At 32.9% G+C, this 24,330-nt stretch overlaps 1 protein-coding gene and 1 pseudogene across 2 annotated transcripts; both read right to left on the minus strand.

The window, feature by feature from the left end:
- Nucleotides 1–11,192: 11,192 nt before the first annotated feature.
- LOC112274375 (uncharacterized) lies at nt 11,193–12,326 on the minus strand. Its single transcript, XM_024503819.3, has 2 exons — nt 12,057–12,326; nt 11,193–11,830 (listed from the first exon to the last, which is right to left on the minus strand). The coding sequence occupies exons 1-2, from the start codon at nt 12,231–12,233 to the stop codon at nt 11,405–11,407; spliced, it is 603 nt and encodes a 200-aa protein (XP_024359587.1). The 5' UTR covers nt 12,234–12,326; the 3' UTR covers nt 11,193–11,404.
- Nucleotides 12,327–13,214: 888 nt separating this feature from the next.
- LOC112274374 (uncharacterized) lies at nt 13,215–16,890 on the minus strand (annotated as a pseudogene). Its single transcript, XR_016499917.1, has 8 exons — nt 16,659–16,890; nt 15,788–15,811; nt 15,454–15,559; nt 15,212–15,280; nt 14,854–15,054; nt 14,293–14,584; nt 13,617–14,087; nt 13,215–13,495 (listed from the first exon to the last, which is right to left on the minus strand). The product of XR_016499917.1 is annotated as an uncharacterized LOC112274374 (transcript).
- Nucleotides 16,891–24,330: the final 7,440 nt, after the last annotated feature.

A 24,330-nucleotide genomic window follows, 5' to 3' on the forward strand; every position in this document is an offset into this window, starting at 1 on the left:
ATGTAATAAGTGGTGTTGAAAATGCTCCATTGTGTATTGAGTTTTGACAGCCTTTTTTTTTTTTTTTTTTTTTTTTTGTGTGTGTGTGTGTGTGTGTGTGTGTGTGTGTTTGTGTTACTTTTGAAGGGGTAAGGAGGAAAATACTTGCTTATTATTATTACAATATATAGAACCAACCCTTTTAGGAACCAATTTTATTATGCTAATAAACGTATGAGAAAAAAAACATTTTTAAAACTTGGAAGTGAGGTATGAAATAAAATTAACATGGAAGGAGCTTGGTTCAATTTATATGAAAATGAGATAACCAACAAATGTGTCCAATAGTATAGGAATTATATTTGATGCATCCAAACAAAATAGTAGTGAAAATTTAACATTTATTTTATTTGTTTGTAGAGTAGATTTTTCTTTGTTTTGGTTTGTTATTTTATTTTACTTTGTTTTCTATAAATTTATTCTGCAAATATGATCTTTTTAAGTGCAATTACATGCTGTTCAATGTAATATGCACTAATTCTTTTTAAGGGTTGTTTGTTGTAATCTACTATGCAATAATTCTTTTTAAGGTTTGTTTGTTGTAATCTACTATGCACTAATTCTTTTTAAGGTTTGTTTGCTGTAATCTTTTAATTTTATTTTAATAATAACAGAAATAATTTGAATTTGGAATAGGCAAGCTTACTTTTTAGATTGCCAAGTGATAACAAAATAATTGAATTAATTAGAATTTAAAATCTATTTTTAGAGGTATAATTTTTAAATATTTTTTTGTATAATTGTATATATATATATATATATATATATATATTATTTAATTAAGTTATAAACTAGACTTTTTAGGCTTAAGCTTATATAACTTATCTTATTATAAATATATATTATTTGGTTTAAATAAATTCTAAATAGAATTTTAATTATTTTATTAACCATTACAAGTTTTTGCATCAAAAATAAATAATTTTATGGAAGAAAATTAGTATCTAGGCTAAAACATCTACCTTCTAATATTATATTAAAATCTGAATATTTTTTTCTATTAGTCTTTTTTTAAAAATAGTTTATGAAGATCAAAGTCATATATTCAAGAAAAAGAGTTTTTTATTTTATTTTCGGATGCTTTAGGCAATAGTATTTACAACTCATCTATGATTTTTTTTATTTTATGGTCAAGTACATTTTAAATTTAATAATACAACCAAGTCTAGAAAATAAAATAAAATAAAATAAACTGCTCTAGTTTAAAATCTTTGCATTTATCTCGAAGAGTGAATTCTACTTTTGGAACATCTTGTTGACAAGTTCTATAGTTTGGCATTTGTCAAAATTATTAAACTGAGTGGTTAGGTTATTATTTGCATTGTTGAGTATGAAATATATTAAGAGCACTTTAGTGCCAATCGAAGTTCTTTTAAAGATATATGTTAAAAAAATGAATGTTTTTTAAAGAAAATAGATATTTTGGTACACCCCTTTGGTTAATCTAGTATCTCCTAAGGTTCTTCTCAACTAAGAAAGTAGTAGTTCAACCTAGAAAATTGAGAACTTGGAAACTTAGGAATTATTTCCAACTTTAGAATATAGTTTTTAAAAATCAACTATTATATTTCCATAAATTTTGGTCTTGATGAGCGCAATTAGTGTTTGATTTAAAGAATTTAAATATTATTAAAAATCTATTATTAAAATCAAAGTATTGAGGAGATTCTACTTGTTCAATAAAGAAAGAATTCTAAGCTAGGAGTTAAAATTTCTTAATTGATTAATAAGTAAGTTAATAAAACTAACAAAAACATAGCATTTTAGTCTATTTCAATGTATAAAATTGCAATATGATTTGGCTTGTGGTTGTCATTACTATTTTTATGTATTTATTTAAATATTTATGATTTTTCTAAATTATTTATTAAGCTTATAGTTTAGAATTTGTATTTGTGACTTTAGATTTTTTTAAGACTGTTTAAGAAAATAGGTTTGGAATTTAATGGGCTTTGTAATTTTTTAAATTTTATTTAAAACTTTGATTAAGATTGATATTGTTAGAATTTATGAGATATTATTAGAATTAAGATATTAATTTCTATATTAAAACTATTAAGGTTTGTTGGAATTAATTAGAATTAAATAAGGATTAAGATTAGAATTTAGAATGCTTCAAATTAATGATAAAACTATTAAAGTTGTATGACTTAGATTCTGTATAAAATTCATCAAATGAATGAACATTGAAAGTATTATTAAAACTTAGAAATATGATAAGCTTTCTAAATTTTAATTGTATAGAATGCTAAATCTAAGAATTATTAAAAGAATTATTTTAAATAGAAATTATACATAATAATTTTCAAGTTATTAAATCATATGTTAAAAATTCATATCATGTAAATTTTTTTTATGGCATTACATATGTTTTTAGTAGTGATTGTAAAGTTTACTTGTCAATTTAAATTACAAGTTAACCATATTTTTCTACAAACCAAGCTCCTTTTACAGATTGATTATTATTTATAAGCTTCTAATAAGTAATTTATATAAGAAAAATATCATTTAAAAAATTACCTTAAGAGATTAAAAAGATTCTCATAAAGAAGAAAAAAACATAAAAATAATATCAATATAATAAATCAACTAGAATAATTCCTTCTAGATTTACTAAATCTCTAATTTGAAGATTTTCTACCTTATAAGACTCTAAAACTGAATTTGTACCTTGGTAATATGATGTTTCATATCAAGATGTAAGATTTCTTTTTCTATTTATTTTGAAATTATTTTTTATTTTTTTCATTCCTAGTTAAATTTTCAGATACTTGATATGGCTTGAAGTAATATTAAATGTTTGTCAACTATTTGGATTCTACGTAGAATAGTGTGGTACCAATTGTTGTCTAAAAGATATTTAAGATATGTTTAGAACCTAAATCGTAAATTAGGTCAAAATATTTATTTTATTATAATTTTATTTTAGCCAAATCAATATCAAAAAATAATATTAATTTAGTTAAATAAATAAATAGTTTTTTATTAATATTTTTAGAGTTTTAAAACTAAGTGTGGTAGAGTCATGTAGTTCATTAAGTACATTATTTTTTCTTCTAGTAGATAATAGAAATTTTTTTATAAAGCACACATACTGGGCAAATCTTTGCATTTGGTAGTAATATTACTTTTTTAAATCTAATGTATTAATACAAAAATGGATGCTTTAGATAATTGTTTTTTTTTTCTTAAACATATATTAAAGAATAATTATACACTGGTTTGCTAAAAAAAATCTTAAGTTTATAGGTATTATTTTATTTTTAACACTTTTAAAATACATATATATATATATATATATATATATATTTTAAATAAATATTTATGTTATCATTGATTTAAAAGATTTCATCCAAGTTTCATTTTAAGGTTTTTAGATAATCCTAAAAATCTCTCATAGTAATCTATTAATAAAGTGTAATAAAATTTATTAAAATTCAAGACATTGCAATCTACAAATGCGTTATTTATTGTACTATAAAAGAAAGAATGTTAGAGTGACCCACTATTTTACTAAATCGCCCCACCCCCCTCCCGCTCCCTCCGTTCCCAACACTCGTCCCTACCTACCCCATCCGTTCTCAACCCCAACTCTCAACCCCTTCGCTGTCACCGTCCCTCATACCGATCCCTGTTATGGTTTTGAGAGTCTGCCGTGAATTCGAAGAAGGGGTCGGAGAGGAGGGGAAGGTGTGCAAAAACAGAGAATGAAGTTGAACAAGAGAGTTGGCGGGTCACGTGGCCTGAAGATGAGTCGGAAACAGTGCAAGGATGCCAATGAAGTACTCAGAAGTGGACTTTCAGTCTCTGCTCAATGGAAAACAAGGTGCGTGAGCATGCCAGGAAGCTGATAGAGAAGGATATTCATCAACCATTTTTGACGCGTCGTATGCAAATTCTACCCCACGAATGGACAAAAAGGATCTGGAAAATGGTTGCAGGATAACTTTTTCCTGATCAGACATGAGGATGAAGAGCTTCCTTCTGTGGACTGGGTGTTGAATCTTGTGAAGGCCGCAGTGATGAGACATGGAATTCACGAGCTTGTTATTGACCCTTACAACGAGCTTGATCATCAGCGACCTGAGAATCAAACCGAGATGGAGTATGTCAGTCAAATGTTTACAACATGGTGGTGGTCATGTGCCACCACCCACAGATGGCCGGGTCGCCGCCACTACTCCGGGGCCAGCCGGATTTGGACTTTGCGTTGCACCGCTACAAGGGTGTGGCGACTGAGGAACGGGAGAAGAGGAAGCTGGACAACACGACGTTCTTGCACAACCAGGTGCAGAAGCTTGCTCCCGATTGACACCACATGGTAGACCACAACCGCAAGCTAGCAGACCACTTGGAGGATTACCTTTGGCACAATCGGCTTAATTCTTACAGCGCCGGTAAGTGCTTCGGAAGAAGAAGGCAGTAACCGATTGGCTAGAGTCAGCGATATCTGCAGTTGGTGAGAGAGGCTACAACCAACTCATGGAGAAATACAATCATCTCACTGATCCAGCCCAGCAAGTTGCTACCGGCTCTTTGGGATTTGTATTGCAACGCAACCAGAACGATGACAGACCAGGGCAGGATTTGCTGATGCATTTGCTGCTGCAGCAACTCATGTCCCTGGTTGAAGCCTTTCGGTGCTCAGATAATGCGACCATGGCAGCGTTCCTGAGTCGGGATGAGGGCTGGTAAAGGTGACGGGGCTGAGCTGAGGTTGGGAACAGAGGGGGTCGGTATGAGTGTTGGGAACATGGAGCGGGGGCTGGGAACGAGGAGGGTCAGAATGAATGTTGGGAACGGAGGGAGCGGGGCTGGGAACGAGGGGGTGGGTTGATTTAGTAAAATAGTGGGTCACTTTAACATTCCCCTAAAAGAAAATTTATAATTTTTTAAAAATATACCCGAATTGAGTTGTATATAACTTTGATAAATAATATTGATGAAATTAAATAATAAATAAAATAGAAGTAAATCTTTCTAAGATACTTGATGAAGTTTTTGGTAGTTAATTTAGAAATAAATTTGGTCATTCTTCTTTAGAACTACTATAATAGATAATATATATATATATATATATATATATAAGAATCTAACATTCAAAAATTAGTTAAAATCTTGCTTTACTACCTTAGCACAATTTGGATTTATTCTATTTTCAAATTAATAGCTAGGTCAAACATTAGCACAATTTGGATTTATTCTATTTTCAAATTAATAGCTAGGTCAAACATTAGAGTTGAGTTCTTTCTCATATTGTACTAATATTGTTGGAATGCACTTTAGATCTTTGTTGTGATATCTATGACTCATTTAAGTTAGGTATTTATTTACACATGTTTTGGTTTTTCATTAATTTTTACATAATTTTTGTAAATCTTTTTTTATTGCAATGTACGTATTATTGTAATGCTTTAAGGATTTATTTTTTAAAATCTTTTTACATAGCATATATTTTCTTGTAGAAGATATGGTTTTCAATTCTTTTTGTATTGTTTAGTTTATACATAATACATCCTTTTTACTTCTAAAAACACAAAAATACAATAACATTGTAATATTATATTTTTTTCTTTTCTTTCTTTCTTCAAATAAAATTAATAAATTCAAACACATTAAGATAAAATTATTGCCAATTAATTGGACTCTTATAAATTTCAAAAAAAGAAGAAGGTAGTATTATTTTTTTGTAGTTATGTCATATACCATTTTTACTTGTAAGAAATAAAGAAAAAATAAAATAAAATAAAAAGTTATACATATTAATAATTATATGTTGAATCTACTATCAATAAGTTTTATAATACATATTTAACTTCTAATGACTCTTATTGGAAATTATGAACATACATTTTTTTTTTTCTTGTCATAATTGGTAATTTTATTTTAATAAAACAGAATATGATTATAGAATTTTACTTAATAAAAACCAATACATATAACAATACTATAGATATATACGTTTTTTTTTGTTAAATTTTACTATTTACTATAATAAATTCATTATTTATGTCCACAAATTTGAAGATTTTTTTGTCTTATACAGTTCATGTACAACATCCTTGCCCGTTTTATTGGATAAGTTTGTAGAGTTATGCTACTTACACTTACATTTATCTTTGATTATTATTATTATTATCATTTTAATAATTATTTTTTCTCTATATTTTTACATAATTTTTTCTAATTTGATTATGTTCATTTTTTAATCCTTAATTTTTATTATTTTGATTTAAAATGATGTATTGACTTTGTGATTATGTCTTCTTTGTTTTAGATTTGAGACACAAATATGAAGGGTTTGTTAGAAATTCTTTAGCTAAGCTCCTATAATGATTCAAATGTGTTTTTATTTGTATTTTTGTTTTTAATTTTTTGATTAACTTTTGGTGCAATTATCTTCTTTATAAAGGATCACTTATTTTCAATTGTAGTTGTGAAAGGTGAATCATGATGCTAAGATGCATAGATACCTATAATGTTGTTTGCACACTTTTAGATATTTAATATAAGCATGGCTACTAAATATTTACTCTGAATGTGTTTAGTCATTAATTCAACATACATACAAGTTGATTTAGTACTGAGTTGTAGTAAACTAATTTATGATTACTAATTAATTAGTTATTACAGATCTTTTCTAAACTCCACAAAATATCTTTTTTTAGTTAGAATTCTATCCCAAATTGATAGAATTGATTCTTTACTCTTATTCAAGAAGTACTTGGTTATACAATAAAAATACTTAGCATAAGAAGTCAAGTAATTTATAATTCAAAATTATTAATGAATTGTAGAAGAAAAAAAATGAAAAAAATCCAACTAAGGGTGTCACGAGACAATTGCACCCTAACATCACTAATCTTCCAATGTCTATAGCCAGGTGTCTAAAGTGATAAAAACTTTTAAAGTTGTAATAAATCACCTATCATAGCAATGGTATGAGAACAGGTTTGGAAAAGACTCTAAAGTATTGTGCCTATTGAAACAACCATTTCATATGTGAAAAGAGTTTGAAGAGCAATGGTTGTTATGGTTGAGAGAGAGATGAAGGAAAGAAATATTTTTGCACAAACTGATGATGAACGTCAGCGACAGACGGAGCAGAGGAATCCAAATGTTGCCCTTGCACTAGACCTTCCTGATTGCCTTGATCAGTAGCGCCGATACCAGCCAACATTTCTATTTTCTCGAAACACTGGTGTCTACCGACTAGATACGCTCCTCATTTAGCCTCTTGGGGGTGTGCAGATCGTGGGCATCCCGCATTAATCGAAGCCCAGAGGGATTACTGTAGTAGCACACCGAGTGACCTTCGACTTGGCTGTCTACCCCTACGACACTATACGTCATCACAACGGTATGATGCTCCATTACCACCGCAGCCTGTGCCTTGACTTTGACCTTCAGATACCAGCAACTACGTTTTCTTGCGCTGAAACACCGGCCTCCTGGATCAGCAGTTTGGAGGTGCATGGTTGCGTATGATCTGCGGGACAAGGCTCGGGTCGGGGATGAGTGAGTGCAGACGCTTGGGGTTAATTGTCAATTCGCAGCTTTAATCGTTTAGAGAGTGTCACAATTTCGATGTACTTTGCGGGGTGTGCAGGTGGAACGTAAGTATGTAGTTGCGGATCCGGTTGTAACAACATCACGGGCTGCGAGTGGAAGTTGTGGGAAAGGTTGCGCGGGACTAGAGAGTTGTGATGAGGCGCCTAGAGCCATTATCGACCTTGGTGAAGCTCGGTAATTTCCTGGCTTGCCTTTCATATCATGTGGAATCGGTTGTCGGGCGCGGTCCTGACATGCTACCGACGCGTCCGATCTGGGACTTGCCCAAGGTGGACTGTTCATTGTTTCGGAACGAGTCAGTACTGCGTCCATTGTTCGGTGTCTGACCTGAGGAAATTAAAGACGTTCCATATCAGTACTGTTGCGAATACGAGCCCAGCGCCGTGCCATCGTCCGGATTCGAGCTCAGCAAATACAAGTATGGCCCACATGGCGGAACGCTACAACCAGCGCCATGCCTTGACCTCGGCATTGTCGATAATGACGCCATGCGCTATAACTTGCTACATTGGAGATTCTGGAGGTTGCCCAAGAAGCAGTTCACCGCGCCCATGCTTTACTGCGACGTGACGGACATTTAGGCGCTGCGCTACCATCGGCTACTCCTTGCGTTGCGACGAGGATCAGTTTCCTTCGCACTTGTCTTTTTTGTGGTTGGAATCTCGGTGTTTCTCCCTTGATACGAAACATTCAACGCTCTTGCACGCAACCCTCATAGGAATGGATTAATCACGCCTCCGAAGAAAATCGACAAGGAGGAGGCACTTTCAGACACTTGCCACATCATGGTGCTATCGTTAGTGGGCAGTTTCCTAATGGAAGGCATAGCACATTCGTCGATTGAGGGATGGAGGTCGCAGCTCATGTTCAACGTGGCCGTTGTGTACACGTACTTGACGTTGTTGGCGATGGCATCCGCTGTAATTCGGCACCTGCTTTGTCAAAATCTGAAACATGGAGAGGACTGGCGATGGCAGAAGGTGTTCCGTCAGCTAGCCGCGCTGATTATGATGGGAATGTACCTGATGCTCGTGGAGGATGTGTCGGGGCGTAGCTTGGATCCCGTTACGGCTCTTGTTCCCGGGACTTGCGTAGGCGCTTCGTTATGGTCCGCAGGATCGGACATGGTCATCATCGGGGGGGGGGGGGTCTCTCGCAATGGGAAATCATGGACTGCTTGCGAAATGTACTTGCGAAATTTCATACTGATTACGTACCGTAATTACTCTATATAATCTACGGAGTACGTTCGTATAGTAATATGTACGGACTAAACAAGTAGTGACCTAAATACGTGGGGCTATGATTATACTAACACATGTCGTCATTTCACTTGGAGGTCGTGCACTCTGAGGAGAGTCATTACGGTACGTAATCAGTATATAGATACTCATTTATTTAAGTGTAATTTATTTTTTTTCCAATCATCATGTTGTATACAAGAACGTGAATTATACACAATAATATATATTTGTACACAATATATATATATATATATATATATAGATGTATATATATATGCACACAAAATTGGATTCTGTGATATAAATTTTATTTAAAGCAACCATCTCAAAAGTTTGACTTGGATTTGAACACAGTATAAACTCTGTTTTCTTTGTCATTAAAACCCCACTTTAAAACTGATTCTTCAAGAAAATTGTATGTCCATGTGCAACTTCCAAAGAAATTTATGGATTTATGGACCATTTTAAAAAAATCTTCAAGACCGTTTGTTTCTGTTAAACTTCGTGAAATGTTCTAAAGTTCTTTGATCTTTTTTCAAATTTAGTTGTGTGCTATTAAAAAGAAGAAGAGTAAGAGGAGTACTCTTAAGAATCTTCTGTATTATGTTTGATAATCTGTTGCAACACAAACAGTTGTGTAAAGTATCATACACATTTATCTTTAAGTTCCTATTTCATGTTTATGAAATTCCTTTCCAGCAAGTTTTAGCTAAAGAATTTATACAAACATAAAAAAAAAACGCACAATCCAAAATAAATAGTTTTTTAAAAAACTAATTTATACATATCTCTTAATATTTACAAATGTGAACTTATATTTACATTTTTATTTTTGATATGGATGATTAAAAAATCTAATTCCATCCATTTAGTTTAATGTGATTTAATTTTCCTCAATTTTGTTGAATTTTTTTATTGGAATTTGGAATTTTATAAGATTTAAAACCATCAATTAATTTTGTTTAAAAAACAAGTTTACTATCATTTAACTTCAAGATCTACTTATTACCAAAGAAAATGTACCATATGCTTTGAACCATTAGTGGGGTTCAAACATGGCACTTTTGCAAATCCAAATAACTAGGATTTAGCGCCTGATATTTCCAAAATCACTCAAAATATCAAAACCAAATTCTCACCATTCAAACTTTTTCCTAAGCTAAGGCATGGTGTTAGATGGTGTGGTATGGAATCAAAGACGGAAGAAAGCTAAGGCAAGCAACATGGCCCTCTTTTGATATTTCGATTTCATAATCACCTACCTTGAGTGATTTGGTGAAGTATCAAATGTCATTTTGAAATATCACAAGATACTTCAAGATCTCATCATAGGTGAAATATCACCCAAAAAGGCCATGTTTGAACCTCCTATTATTTTAACTTATAAATGTCATTGTTAGCCAATTAATTTATACGTTTTATATATTATCCCAAATACAACTTTTTATCTAACATGTGAATATAAATATAAATATATATAATTTAGCTGAAACATATGTAATTGGGCACAGAACTATTTATAGATAATAAACTGGAGATCTTTCTGCAAGTTATGCAGGGGCTTTCTGAGAACAAGAACGAGAAGGCTTCTTTGTCATATACCTACACCTAATCTGTGTCGCAATATCATATCGCCCTTCTCACAGCATGGAGATGCAATAGAGTGGAGCCCCGTCGCCGAGGGTAACATCTAACGAGGAGGAGGAGGATTCTCCACTATTCTCCAGTTGCCGCGACCTTCTTCCATATCCTCAAGTTTGTAGCTACGCCTTTGCGCTTGAATTGCTGCGATGGTGATGATGGGTTACTTGATATTCGGGCGTTAGTCAAGGTTTTGGGGGATTAGTTGCTTGTCTAGGCGCTTCAAACTGTAGAGTTAGGGTTTCGATTTCATAGAAACGGGCTTGGAACAAGATTGAATCAGAGCAACAGTTATTTGGATAACTTCCTATTTCCCCGTGTAGAATAACTCCGTCACTTCCACTTCACCTTTCTCCTCGTTTTCGTCTCTAAACTGAGATTCTGTCTTCTTAACATTTATAGCTGTTTGCTTCGCGAAAATTTTCGTTTATCTTTTCTAGAAGCCAGTGATGTGCTTGCGAGAATGTGATATACGAACAAGATCGTTTTCATGTTCGTGCTCACAGTTTTTGGAAAAGAGAACCAGGGAATAGCAGAGTTTTCAGCCGTGTTTAAGCTAATCTGCTACTGTAAGTGCCGAAATTAGTGCTGGGATCGATTCCTTCCATGTGCGCGTGTTTGCGAAAATCAGGTAACGTAATGAGTACAAAATTGGAATGATGTGAGTTTACCGCATGGAAAAGCCAGCCATGGAAGTACTAAAACGAGCAGATCAGAACTTATTACTTCATCAATCTTGTTCAAAGATACAATTGTGTCACATCAGTAGACACGATCCGACTGTGACGTTAGACCCTCTTACAAAATTTACAATTGCAAGCAGCAAAGCTTCTCAGCAACCGGGTTAGAACCATGGAAAACCTATGCTAGAATGCATATCTTCCCCGGTTTAAGAAGAGCTTTTACGCTCACTCCCTTGCATCACCACCAATCACTGCAGGTTCTGAGCTCTCAGAGCCGCCGGAGTTCCCTGGGGAGTTACCCTGCAGGATTCCCGCCGGAGTGGATCGCTTGCCTCCTGTCTCGTCAACCCCATAGGTGCTGCCCTGGGGTGAGCGGTACGCACCAGCAGGCTCATCAAGCCTGGGCGCTCCGAGGATCAGTCCTCCTGAAGCCTGAGAGTTAATTTTCCCAGCCTCCTGCACTGAGTTGCTCTTTGCAGCACTGAATCGCGAAGGCTCTCTAATTCCTGTGGTCACAGCGTCTTGCGTTTCGCGTTCTGTACCTTCCACCTTCTGCATGGCAGCGTCGGCATTCCCAGCCAAAAGCGCCACCCCAGCCAACGCCACAGCCGTGCTCATCAATGTGCTAAGCTTTGGTGCGCTCTCTCCAGCCTGAATATTGTCCAACATGCTCAAACCATCAACCATTATGCTCCTTCCACTCAGAAGCAAGTCTGGAACTAAATACAAACCTTGAGCACATATCTTGACAATGCACGTATGTATAGTACCATGATCCCATTATTGCAACTGCTCTGCAACTCGGTTACAACATTGGAAATGTGTTCAAGCTCTGGTCAATAGAATCTTGCAATGGAGAAGAGTGAAAGACACTGACCGATTCTCGCTGAGATGCAGCGGCAGTCACAGCAACTCGAGATTTCTTGAAAACAGCTCCAGAAGGGGAGCACACCTTCAGCTCCTGCCCTTGCTGCCATGTCGCTCCCTGATTCTGCCCAATGACTGTCAAGGAAAATACAGATGTGAGCTCTGCTACTCCTGCCGACATTGCCATAACTTGCAAACAACGATACTGTACTTGATCAGGCAAAATTCTAGAGCCGGTATGTCTGCACAAGTGTAAGCGATTAATTTGCAAACGATTACAACACTTTAAATTGCAAAGAATGAACTGGGGTGGGTATATAACAAAGCCCCAGTGATCAGATCCTCCAATGCTGGGGGAGAACGGCAGTCAAGGTGGCGACGAAGGAGGGAAACCAAGTGGCATCCAGGAATGGCCCAGTTCATGCAGACTTCCCACGTACTGGGCACTTTTACAACAAAAACAAGCCTAGGCTTATCTTCCCATCGATTTGATGAGAATATGATGGCGTATGTCCAATGACAATCTGTGCACAAGATTCACGGTAATCGAAACCAAAAATCCGGTAATGTTCGACAAAGTGCTTCCAATCCTAAGGAGATCCATTTTTCAAGAGAATTCCGCACTTCAAACCAACTCAAGGGTGGTGTCATGTAGGGTGTCTAGTAGACTGATGGTTGTGGAGACATTCGAAATCCTGTTGAGAACCAGCCTTGGATAAACCTTGCAGGATGATAAATGTACATTAGAGTACTTTTAAAAACACGCGACGATTAATTTGTCTCATTACACCATGTGAACTTCGGAGGGCTTCAATACAAGATGAATGCATCCACGTAAGCATATTTCATTCGACTTGATGAAAAGCAGAAATTTATGCCGTAGACATCAGATGTATTGACTTTTTCGTTGTGAGGACATCGGACAGAAACTTGGAGTGAAATACGCCGGGAAAAGGACTCAGCAAATGCTCTGAATCAAGTTGCTGAAACCAAAATCGACACCTCTGGAACCATTTAGGAATACTCAACGACTGCGACATAATAGTAGTCGCATACAAACACTACTCACCAACCCACTCTAATTACATCTTTGCTGGTTTACAGACAGCAATTCCACAATTCCCAAAAAAACAGACAAGCAACCAGGCTGTCATTTAAAAGAGTGGTAAAAAAAAACCAGAACGAACTGTCTTGGAACTTCAATACAGAAGTGAAGTGCCCATGTGATTCATCAACAATAAGTACCAAAAGAACACTTCCTTTCATATCATGGCATACTCCAGTGAAAGATGCAGGTGAAAAACCATATTCTAAGCGATCCCAGAAAGAAACAATTGCATTGATTTCACTGCTAAAAAACCCATGGATCAATAGGGAAAATCTCAATCCTCTTCTTCAGCTTCCTCCAACCACTTCACAAATGGCTCCAACCCCTTCACGAATGTTTGCCTGCCATCACAACCATCGCTTCAGTACACCCACTTCCACTCCTTCAACACAAAAACACTCGCTACTCAACACCGTTACCCACCGCACTCAAATTATCACCGTCCTCACCTAACCCCCTTACCTGCTCTTCGGATTCGTCCCCTTCTTGAACCACTTCAATATCGTGTCCTCCGCCAATACATCCTGGTTATACAGCGCTCGAATGATGTCCGGAAACAGCTTCATCAGCTTCGCATCCTCGTAGCAGTGGATCTGAATATTGTACATCAGGTCCATCTCCAGCCTTGCCGTAGTGCAGAACGCCCCCAACAGCTTCCCCCACTGCTTCACCTGCCGAAGCGCCAGGTTCGAATTCTGCTGCTGGTTCTTCCCGCTCCACTGCACGGCATCCATTATCGCATCCCAGATCGTCCGCACCACGTCCACGTCCGGCAGCATCGCTTCCTTCCGCCTCTGCTTCACCATCTCCACCACATCATTCACGTTCACATCCTCCGCGATCTGATCCGTCATCGTTGTCAGCAGCTCCTTCAGCTTCACATCGAACACCTTCTTCGTGTTGTACTACACCAACACACCCAGCCCCTCCTTGCTGCAACACCCGCCAACAAACCCCACCCTTCACTACAGGCTTTCCACAACCAACGCTCATGTTCTCATCGCGACACACCCAACCATCCACTCCTATCCATTCATCACCTACCACCATTTCTACATGACCTCACTGCACGTGAGCACTTCACACTTCTATGTCACCCCCGGAAACCCATTCATCTCAGCGGGTGCAGTGGCCGTACTCAAAGTGCTCGGCGAACGCTTCGATAGACCGCTTCTGCATGGGAAACAGGTCCAGCAGCCGGTCGTCCATCTTCGCGCGCTTCAAAAGACTCACCAGGTCATCCAAGCTGTTCTCCACCAGGTACACCTTGAAAACATCAGTCACGAAGTACAGCACAATACCCTTGGCGATCAGCGCATCGCTCATCAACGCGGAGAAGATTGTTTCAGGTGGCAGCCCGGACAGCTTCTGTGAGAATGTAGAGCCGTGAAAATGGCCAGCTTTTTGCGATCCTCGGGGCCATATAGCTCCTGCAAAAGGCAACGTGAATGTGGAATACATTGTGAGCAAGGGGCAAATTGACATAAAACAAGCTTTTGATGTACGCTGACTTTTGTTCATCAACTTGTGCAGTAAATCTATGAAAATGGAAAACGTATCCGGACGTAGTGCTCTCATGTATCAACACAGTGGAAACAGACAGTATTAATGACCTTTTGACTGAAGCATGAGGCTGGCATTGATAACTACAATTGTGTTGTAAATGACTTCTAGAGAGAGTGTCGACGAAAAAGATTACCAGGGATTGCAACAGTCTCTTCATCACATTCTCGAGAGTCTTGATCATAAAAGGCCTGCGCCTGATGATTTTTTGTAAAAACAACACAACCGGGAGGATGCTCTCCCGAGTGTCATCACAGTTTAACACGGAGTAGGGATGGCGTTCTCCTTCCTCCGGTTTGGTTGTTCCTGGCTGGTTGGGTTCTCCAGTAAAAACAACCTGATGGATAGAGGGGATAAGTTTTCGACACCGGAAACAATGGAAATACATGTTTCGAAAAAATCAATGAATATACAACTTAAACCCAAATACATCATCTGAAAGGTACGATGAAAAGAGGTGCGCAGTATTTGAATCCCAAAGAAAAGGATCTTACCTCAAAGAAGGTTTCGCCATATCTTGAAAAGTCGAGCTCTGATGAGTCCACATCCTTTGCAATGAGTTCCTGCAGAGATTTTTGAAGAACATTTAATAAAATAAAAAAAATAAAAAATAAAAAAAATCCTTGGAACTTGACAACGAACGTCAACATGTTCTTGACAGAAACTACACGCCCAACGACATACTCTAAAATAAGATTGACATTATAGAAAAGACAATAAGAAACCTCTGACATACCAAGTCCCCCTTGTGCTCGTTGTAGATTTGGACCACGGCATCTGCAAATGTTGCTGTGTCCAACGGAACTGCTATGTTGCGTTTGCGGGTTTTGATCCGCGTGCCACTGCGAGAAACCATTACAGAAAAAATTTCAGCTACAAGAATAGCTTTAAGATGATCAGAGCTAAGGTCTAATTTCTGGACTAATAGCGATAATCAAGGTCATAGATCGAATAGCTTCCATCCCATAGATGAACACTGTTTCGAACCGCTCATGCTACTTGTGATTACAAATAAACAAACAAGTGCTGAAATTCAAATAATTTTATTGAACATAGCCTGAAGCACATACCCAAGTGTCGGTTTCTCCTTCGAGCTGCAGAACAAGATTTCACAACAAAAAATCAGAGAAAAATATATCACAAGTCAAGAGCTACACCAGTTAATGAGTAGTTGAATCATTTCCATATCATAGAAAAGCTCATACAGACGCTGCTAACACATAAGAATGGTGGGGCAAAGCACTTGGACTAAGAGAAATGTACTCGAATAAGATAGCAAATCGCACATTTGATTGAAATCTATAACACCGAACTGCGAATTGACCCTGCCTTAAACCTGACAATTGTGAATAATCCTGAAGGCACATTCTATCTAAAATTGAAAATCGACAGCTGCCAGACGAAACTTCATATAGAACAGACACCTTCTCGACATACCACATAATAAAGCTCAGGAAAACACGGACATAAGATAGTAATATGTTGAAATCCACAAAAGAACTCCGAAATAAGAAGTCACAACCACTGAACCGAATAACAAACCCTAGATTCTTTCTAAGGTATTCAAGTCGCTACAAATCACTGTCGGGTAAACAGTAAAAATCCATTCACACCAGATACAAAGAGAAACACGAGACTTAATTCCCCATCCTCAACATAACCACAGAACCCACCCCAAACGCAACACACAGCCTCATCAGCACACTACCCCGCCCAAACAGCCAACCGCTCTTGGAACACCAAATCTGCAAACTCAAATTCATAAACACCCACAAACTAACACACCAATGAAACCAAACAACGTGCAGAGCACCGAGGATCTTACACATGACCCAACCAAGCATTCAACACTCAAACGTGAGCAAAACCGTACACAAAATCAAGCAAAGCAACCCAAACGAGGGCCGCCTCGAAGAATCCCGAAGAACCCAGCTCACAAACCTCATAAACTGAAGTGAGCGTACACAAGGGTGTTTAAAAAAAAGGTGCGCTGGGGAAGACAAGCACGCGCCAGAGAAAGAAGCTCCACGAAGCGGATCGGCTTGTGGAAGCTTGGCAAATCCAAGTGCACTGGGATTTGCACAGACCTAAGCTCGGAGCTGGCCAAGGGCGGTGTATGTGTGTGCACGCAGAACAGCAATTGATCACTCAGGCCAAACTTCGCCAGGGCTTCGTCTTCGTCTTCGTCTTCATCCTCTTCCTCTGCTATAGTTTCACCGCACGGTTTTCGTCCCGGTTTCACAGCGTGGTTATCTTCTCGGTTCCGCTGCGCGACTTTCATACGGTGCGCGGAACTAGGCTTACGGGACTTGTGGATGGTCCCTGTGCCACGGTGGCAGGCAACGCACTTGGCATGAACCCAATTCCTCGCAATCCAATGGCATCCACGTTCAGTGCTTGATCCGTTTATAGGCCCACTTTTATTGATATTTATTCATATTATCTTCTTCTGTGTTTATGAATTATATTTATGTTCTATATGTATGTGCCACCAGGTGAATTGTTATATTTCGTCCACTTTTTGTTTCGTCAACAGAATTGGGAAAAGGTAGATTTGTTGCGTAAACGGCATGGGCTATTGTTCATGTTTTCTATTGAGGTGTAGTTCCACCTGTTATTGTTTATTCCCACTTTTGGCTATTCACTTTTCATTTCTTCTTAAAGCCAAGATGGTTTGAATCTTTCTTTTTTAAGGTGATTATGTTGCATGAGATTTTCCATGTCAAGTAGTCATATTCTAGAAAATGCACATTTTAAATATTTATGCAACCTTCTTATTATGTCATTTATTTTCTTTCAAAAGCTTTGAAGTATTTATGAACATTTATATGGTGTTTGAGAATAGATTTTTTTAAAATAACAAAATCACTAAGATATGTTGATTTACCTAAAATGGTTTTGTTAAGAATGACTCTTCTTTTACAAAACAATAAAAATATTTAATTATGAATATGTATTAAGTAATTAGTACATAAGGTAGGAGCACATACCACCTTGTGCAAAGACATAGTTCGTTCAGATTGCATAACAGTTCCAAAATATTCTTGGCAAACTTTCTTTTTAATACCAATTTTTTTAATTTCAAAACCTATTTCTAAGCTCATGATGACTTCATAGTTGCTAATCAAGTAGTATGAACCAAATTGTGTTTAGTTCCAACAAGCACATTAACACAAAAAAATTAATTAATTAATTAATTAAATTAAAAAATTAAAAAATCATATTAATTGAAATTTTTACATCTAGAGAATGTTAATGCTACATCCCCAATTGATATTGCTACAAATCATGTGACCTCCTTGTACACAACTAGGTAATAGTAGGCCTATTTGTTTGTGCATTTTTCCTTTTCTTTGCTTTAAGAAAAGATGGTTGTTGAGAGGGAGTCAATGAATATTTTATGAAAAAATAGATTGTTAGTTTTTAAACTTTTTTTTAGACAAAATATTTGCCTTCAAAATTATTTAATTTAAATTTTTTTATATGATTGAAAAAAAATTAAAAAAATTATTTTTTAGTTTATCCTAATTTTGGATCAAAATTAGAATTAAACATTAGGTTGCCAAAATTTGCTCCATATATAGAAGCACACTTTTTAGTCAACATAAATTGTGTAAAAGTCACATAGGGCATAGTGATATCAATTAGAGATGTAGTATTAATAATTCTCTAAATCTATTATTTCTTCTACAAAAATATCATAACTTAATAAACTTTGAGCATGTTAGTATTTAAAATTTTTAAAATTAATTTTTTTTCTTAATGATTGGATATCTTGTTAATAGACTTTTATTCCAATTTAATCTAATATATTCTTTTGCAAAATTAATAAATACATCTAATAATCTAAAAATTTTATTATATTTTAAATAAATAATTTATTAAGTTTTAAAATAAATTTTAATTAAAATTTTACAAAGAATAAGATATAAGTACTATCAAAATATTTTAAAAATTTTAAATAATTTTAAATGAAAAATATTTTTTATGTTTATTTTATAATATCAATAATAACATGATAAATCATAATTTTTTTATACACCAAAGGCCATCATAAATTCATAATTAAATAAAATATACTTATAAAGATATCATTTGAAATTAAATTACTTTACTATATTGATAATATCTAACTCTACAAAATTTTAACACCTAAAGGATTTCCAAAAAGAAAAATTTATACAAATCGAAATCTTATTGTACTTGACATTTAATTGTTAATAATATTATATATTTTATAAAATTATTATTATTATCATTATTATTTTAAATATCCACTAAAGACACCACATTATAAAATAAAGAATAAAATGCATCATTATAGCTGTAAAGATCTTTAAAGAAAATAAAACCTCAAATACAAAAAAAATAAAAATATAAGTAGTAATATTCTAAAACCAAATATTTGTATAAAAATATGATTTATATCACACTTTTATTTGCACCAAATTTTATTTCTTCTAAGTATAATAATTTAGAAATTTATTATACATATTTTTTATATAAATAATATTTAAAAATTACAAATAATTATATGAATTTTTTGGCTTTAAAATTCTATCTTTTCCTATGAATTCTTATTAGAATGATAATACATGTGTAAATTTACAATTATTAAATACCATGGTTCTATCATGCATCTTTGAATAATAAAAAAAATCTTCGATATGCTTTGAAATATGATACATAACAAGTATCCAAATATTATTTAATTTCATTAGAAGCTTTTGCATTATCTTTTCTTATATAAGATTTGACAAGAAAAAAATTATATAGTTATATATTTTCATAGGTATTTTATAGCACTCATTGTACAACAAATTTCTATATTAATGTGACAATCAAAAATATAACAAAAATAAGTTTATAAGAATTACTTATTTATTTCTACTTTTATATTTTTGCTATTCTTTGTCTTAGAATAATGTGTATGAATTTTGTTATCTTTCCAAGTCTCTTTTTAAAATTATTTTAAAATTATTTTTTAAATGTATGGTACATTTGACTAGAAATGTATGCAAGTTAAAAAAAACCATGTGGTTAGTTTTTGTAGCATAAAACTAAGGTTGTATAAAAAAGTTTAAAAAATTAAAAAAAATTAAAAAAAAAATTATGAAGAGTTAGATTTTTCTTAATTTTTAATATTTCTTTAATTTTTAATGTATTACATTTGATTTTATATGATCTTGTTTTATACTTTCTAGTAATTTCAAAAGTCCAAGTAATATTTAGCAACCATGCTAAAAAGCATCACATGAAAAAATCTTGAAAGAATTCAACAAAGGATGAATACAAGATTTAAAAATAAAATGAATAAAGGAACCAAAGCGGAAGAAGACACAAGAAGATCTTCTCCTAGCTGACTTGAGTTTGGCATGTGTAACTCAAAAGAGGACTCCATTATCTCCAAAGAGATTAGAAACTTATATAATAAGTTACAACAATATACCATGGCAGTAGAAGATTACATGAAAACGACTTTATAAGAAATGTTATAATATTAAGAAGAACTTGCACAAGTAATCATGAATTCATAGGCATCTCAAACACAACAACAAAACAAAGAAAGCTACAATCAAATTCTATGGAAAAGTCAATCCATTATTCCAATACCAATGACTTCTATCTCAATTCCAACTATAGTAATAAACTTAAGATGATATATTATTATTTACATACATTATTATTTATATAAGAATCCAAACAAAAGAACTCAGATAGAACTTTGACAATGTATAAATATTACTACAAGATGCACTATGTGGTTTATTGGTGGGATTCTTCAAATCCAAAAAAATATTTAAATGATATTAAAAGAAAGCTATCTTCTATGACTATAGAATTGAAGGAAGAAACCAAATGTAACACATTCTATCTACAATCCAATGGAAGGACAATCAATTGACTAATACAAATATTTTTGTATTTTTAATATAGAAAAAATCACTAAATCAACAACTATGCTTATGTACAACAACAATAGACAAAGTATCAAAATCAACAAAATTTGTATTGAGTTAGGATAACTATCACAAGTACAAAAGAATAACATCTATTGATAATATTAATAATAAAAGTAGATTGTGCTATAACAAGTACTTAAATTAATTAATACCAACTCCAAATACTTATAAAAATGAAATAAGAACCTTATCTCTTGTATACTTCAGAACATTAAAAGTTGCTTAAGAAGATTTGTAAAAAAATATAGTATGAGCTACGTATATTCAAGGCCACAAAACTAATTGACTCTAATACTAAAGAAATAGCAATTAGTGACATATTCAATAATACTATTATTACTATTTTACTTGTTAAGTTATTCAAATTGAATCTTAAGATACTAATTTATCTAAAAATATGAAGCATGATCCAAACCATCACCATAAATAGTTGTGGACTTAAATGCTACAATAATAGATCCTAATGTAGTAATTATTGAAAAAAATCACGTAGCTAACATACTTATGGATGGAAGATCTGGGATAAATGTCACAAAAAATCATATCTGCAAGTTCTTCAAAATTTTTCAATCCAAAGCAACTCCATTCATATTGCACATGAAAAATGATGTTCATGTTAAGTCCCTTAGAATATTTTAGAATATAATCATTACAACTCAAAAGATTTGAGCATTGGTTATCTTTTTAATAATTGAGATGCCTAACAAGAATCACTTCTCAATCATTTTGAGAAGATTATAATTGTAAGTTATGATATCAAAAATAAGAACTTGATGAAGGTAAATAAATAAATAATATTTTTTTTAAGAAAAGATAAAAAAATATAAATAAAAAAATATATGTATATTAAAAAGAAACTAAAATGACTATTGTCAAAAGACATGAAAATTAGAGATTCTTAGAACTAAACTAGAAGCAAGAAATAAATTGATAAGAGTGAATAAGGCTTTATTCTTGCATCTATATATACTATCTACTTAAGAATTATGTGGCAATATTTTATATGACGTCCAATACGTGTTCAATTTATAAAATACATGTCTTAATTTGGAAGGCAAATTTCCTATATATATGCCATATTGTTAGATTGTACCATAAGCTATCAATATGTGCAATACATGACTAATTTATTGGCCGAATTTTTAACCTATCAATCACCTATAGACATTTATAAAGTGAAATTGCATCTACAAAGCTTTTAAGAAGCTTCTTTAGTAGATATTATTAATTTACTTTTACATGTTTTTATCTATTCATATTACCTAGGTAACTATTAGAATAAACATATATATTTATAATACATGAATACATTCTATGACTAGTTTAGTAATAAAATCATGATTCATTGTCAATATTAATACATGCATATCCATGTTTATAGCTACATAACTTTTAAAACAAAAAACCTTGACAACTTGACAAATCATAAGCAATGATTGATCCATCAAAATGAATCTTGATCAAAAAGTACTAGTGTTTGCACTAGAATCCTACTTAATTCTTGTTGTAAAAATAAACCTTATAAAAGTAACAAACAAAAAATAATTGGACCTATCTATAAAATTTATTATTAAAATTTAAGATAATCTTATTATTAATAAATAACCAATTTATATTAAACTGAAAGAAATAATGATCTTAGGATGGTTGTATAATCTTTAAAAAAAAAATAGAACTTCTTAATCTTAAAGCACCTTTAAAATCCAAACATACAAAGATAAATATTGATGCATTTAGTAACATCAAAATTGTTGCAATCTTGCTATTCTATGAATATCAAGATATATTTTCATGACCACACAAAGATTTAAAGAGAATATTTATAGAGATTATAGTATATTAGATCAATCTTGTTCCAAATGCCATGCCAATTCAACAAAAATGATATTGAATGAATTCCAACTACACTCAAATTATGAGCCATTCTTGTTTAAATAAATATAGTTTAAATAAATATTGCTTGGTGGTAAAAATGCATCTATGATATTCTAATGAATGATAGAATTTACTTTTAAGTTGTATCTCAAGAAATTATTTAAAATATATCTCTATGATAGAATAATCTATATATTTATGAAAGAACACGCACAATATTTATGATAAATCTTTGAAGTCTATCAAAAATATAACATTACTTTTAATACAAATAAATACATTTTTTTTTTACTTATATTCGAATATAACATTTGTCACTTGGATAAGTTGTTCAATCTTAAGAAAATCAAGCAAATCCAAAATATGCCTAAAGCCTTGCAATCAAAAAATAATATTGAGTATATTCATGATTTTTTTAGTTCAACATCGCCTTTATAAAAAATAATTAGCACATTTAATCTCTTACATATTGAAATTCAATCAATCCAAGTATAAGTAGAAATTTCATTGAAACTTATGAACTACTAAAGCTTTTGAGGAGATCAAATACATGAATACAACCATCCAATATTATTGGTACCCAATTAGAAACTCTCTTTTTGCATATATATTAATACCTCTAATATTGTTGTTAGAGTAATACTTATGCAAAAACATATGAAAAAAGTAGATCAATATGTATCATATATAAGCCAAAGATTAAATACATCAAAATGAAATTACTCAAACATAATATGCAAAGCCCTGACAATGGTTTATGTTGTAAAGAAATACAAACATTATTTTTTTGAAAATAGATTTTAGTTTTTCTTCAACTATCACATGTTATTCTATTTGATAAATTAACCCGTGATTATTAAAACAATAACAAGATAGATAATATTACTTATGGAATATGACTTTGAAGTTATTCACATGCATAGAAAATATAACATAATCACGGATTATTTCTTGAAAACATCCAATCTTATATTAGATTTAGATATTGACAAATTATTTCTAGATCCATACATTTATAATAATATTTTGTATATAAAATTACCAACAAATGATTGGATATGAGATTTTATTAAATATCTTATCCGCAAATAAATCTTGCCAATACTTATGAGATTACATTATTTAAATTTTGCATGCAAATTTTTATTATATACATATATTAGTGATAAGTTATATAAACTTGACATAGATTATAATACTTGATTATACTTCCTAATAGCCTAACAAAATGATCTAATCTAAGCATCACATAATGTTCTAATAAAAAAAATACTAAATAATCAATACTACTATTAAAAAACTTCGTGTTATATAGAAATCATGGCCTATATTTTATAAAGATATATTCAAGTACTTTTTCTTTTGCCATGCATATCAAATAATCAAACTAAAATTTGTACAAACAGAACAAGTCTTATTATGGTCATTACCTCTACTAGCGCTTTTTATATATTGGAAGTTAAACTTTATAGGGCCTATTAAACTATTTACTTGATAATATAATAAATGTATACTTGTGGCAATAAATTATGTTACTAAATGGTACAAAGTATGTATATTAAAAAACCAATACTACCTTGGTCATCACCAAATTCTTTTATAAAAATGTCATCACAAGTTTTTGATGTCTATTTGAAATAATTTCCAATAAAAGTATACATTTTGTAAATAAGATAATCAAACAACTTATTGACAAATTTATAATTAAATATTAAATATATATGATATACTATCTTTAAAATAATAATCTTATCAAGTTTATAAATAAGACTATT

The sequence above is a fragment of the Physcomitrium patens genome, chromosome 21 (assembly GCF_059467195.1).
Source record: "Physcomitrium patens ecotype Gransden chromosome 21, ASM5946719v1, whole genome shotgun sequence".
Classification (NCBI taxonomy): domain Eukaryota; kingdom Viridiplantae; phylum Streptophyta; class Bryopsida; order Funariales; family Funariaceae; genus Physcomitrium; species Physcomitrium patens.

Coding starts and splice junctions, on each gene's coding strand:
- LOC112274375 (XM_024503819.3), bottom strand. CDS start 12,233: ATGGCAATGTCGGCAGGAGTAGCAGAGCTCACATCTGTATTTTCCTTG. Junction 11,831..12,056: donor CTGCATCTCAGCGAGAATCG/GTCAGTGTCTTT, acceptor GACAATATTCAG/GCTGGAGAGAGCGCACCAAA.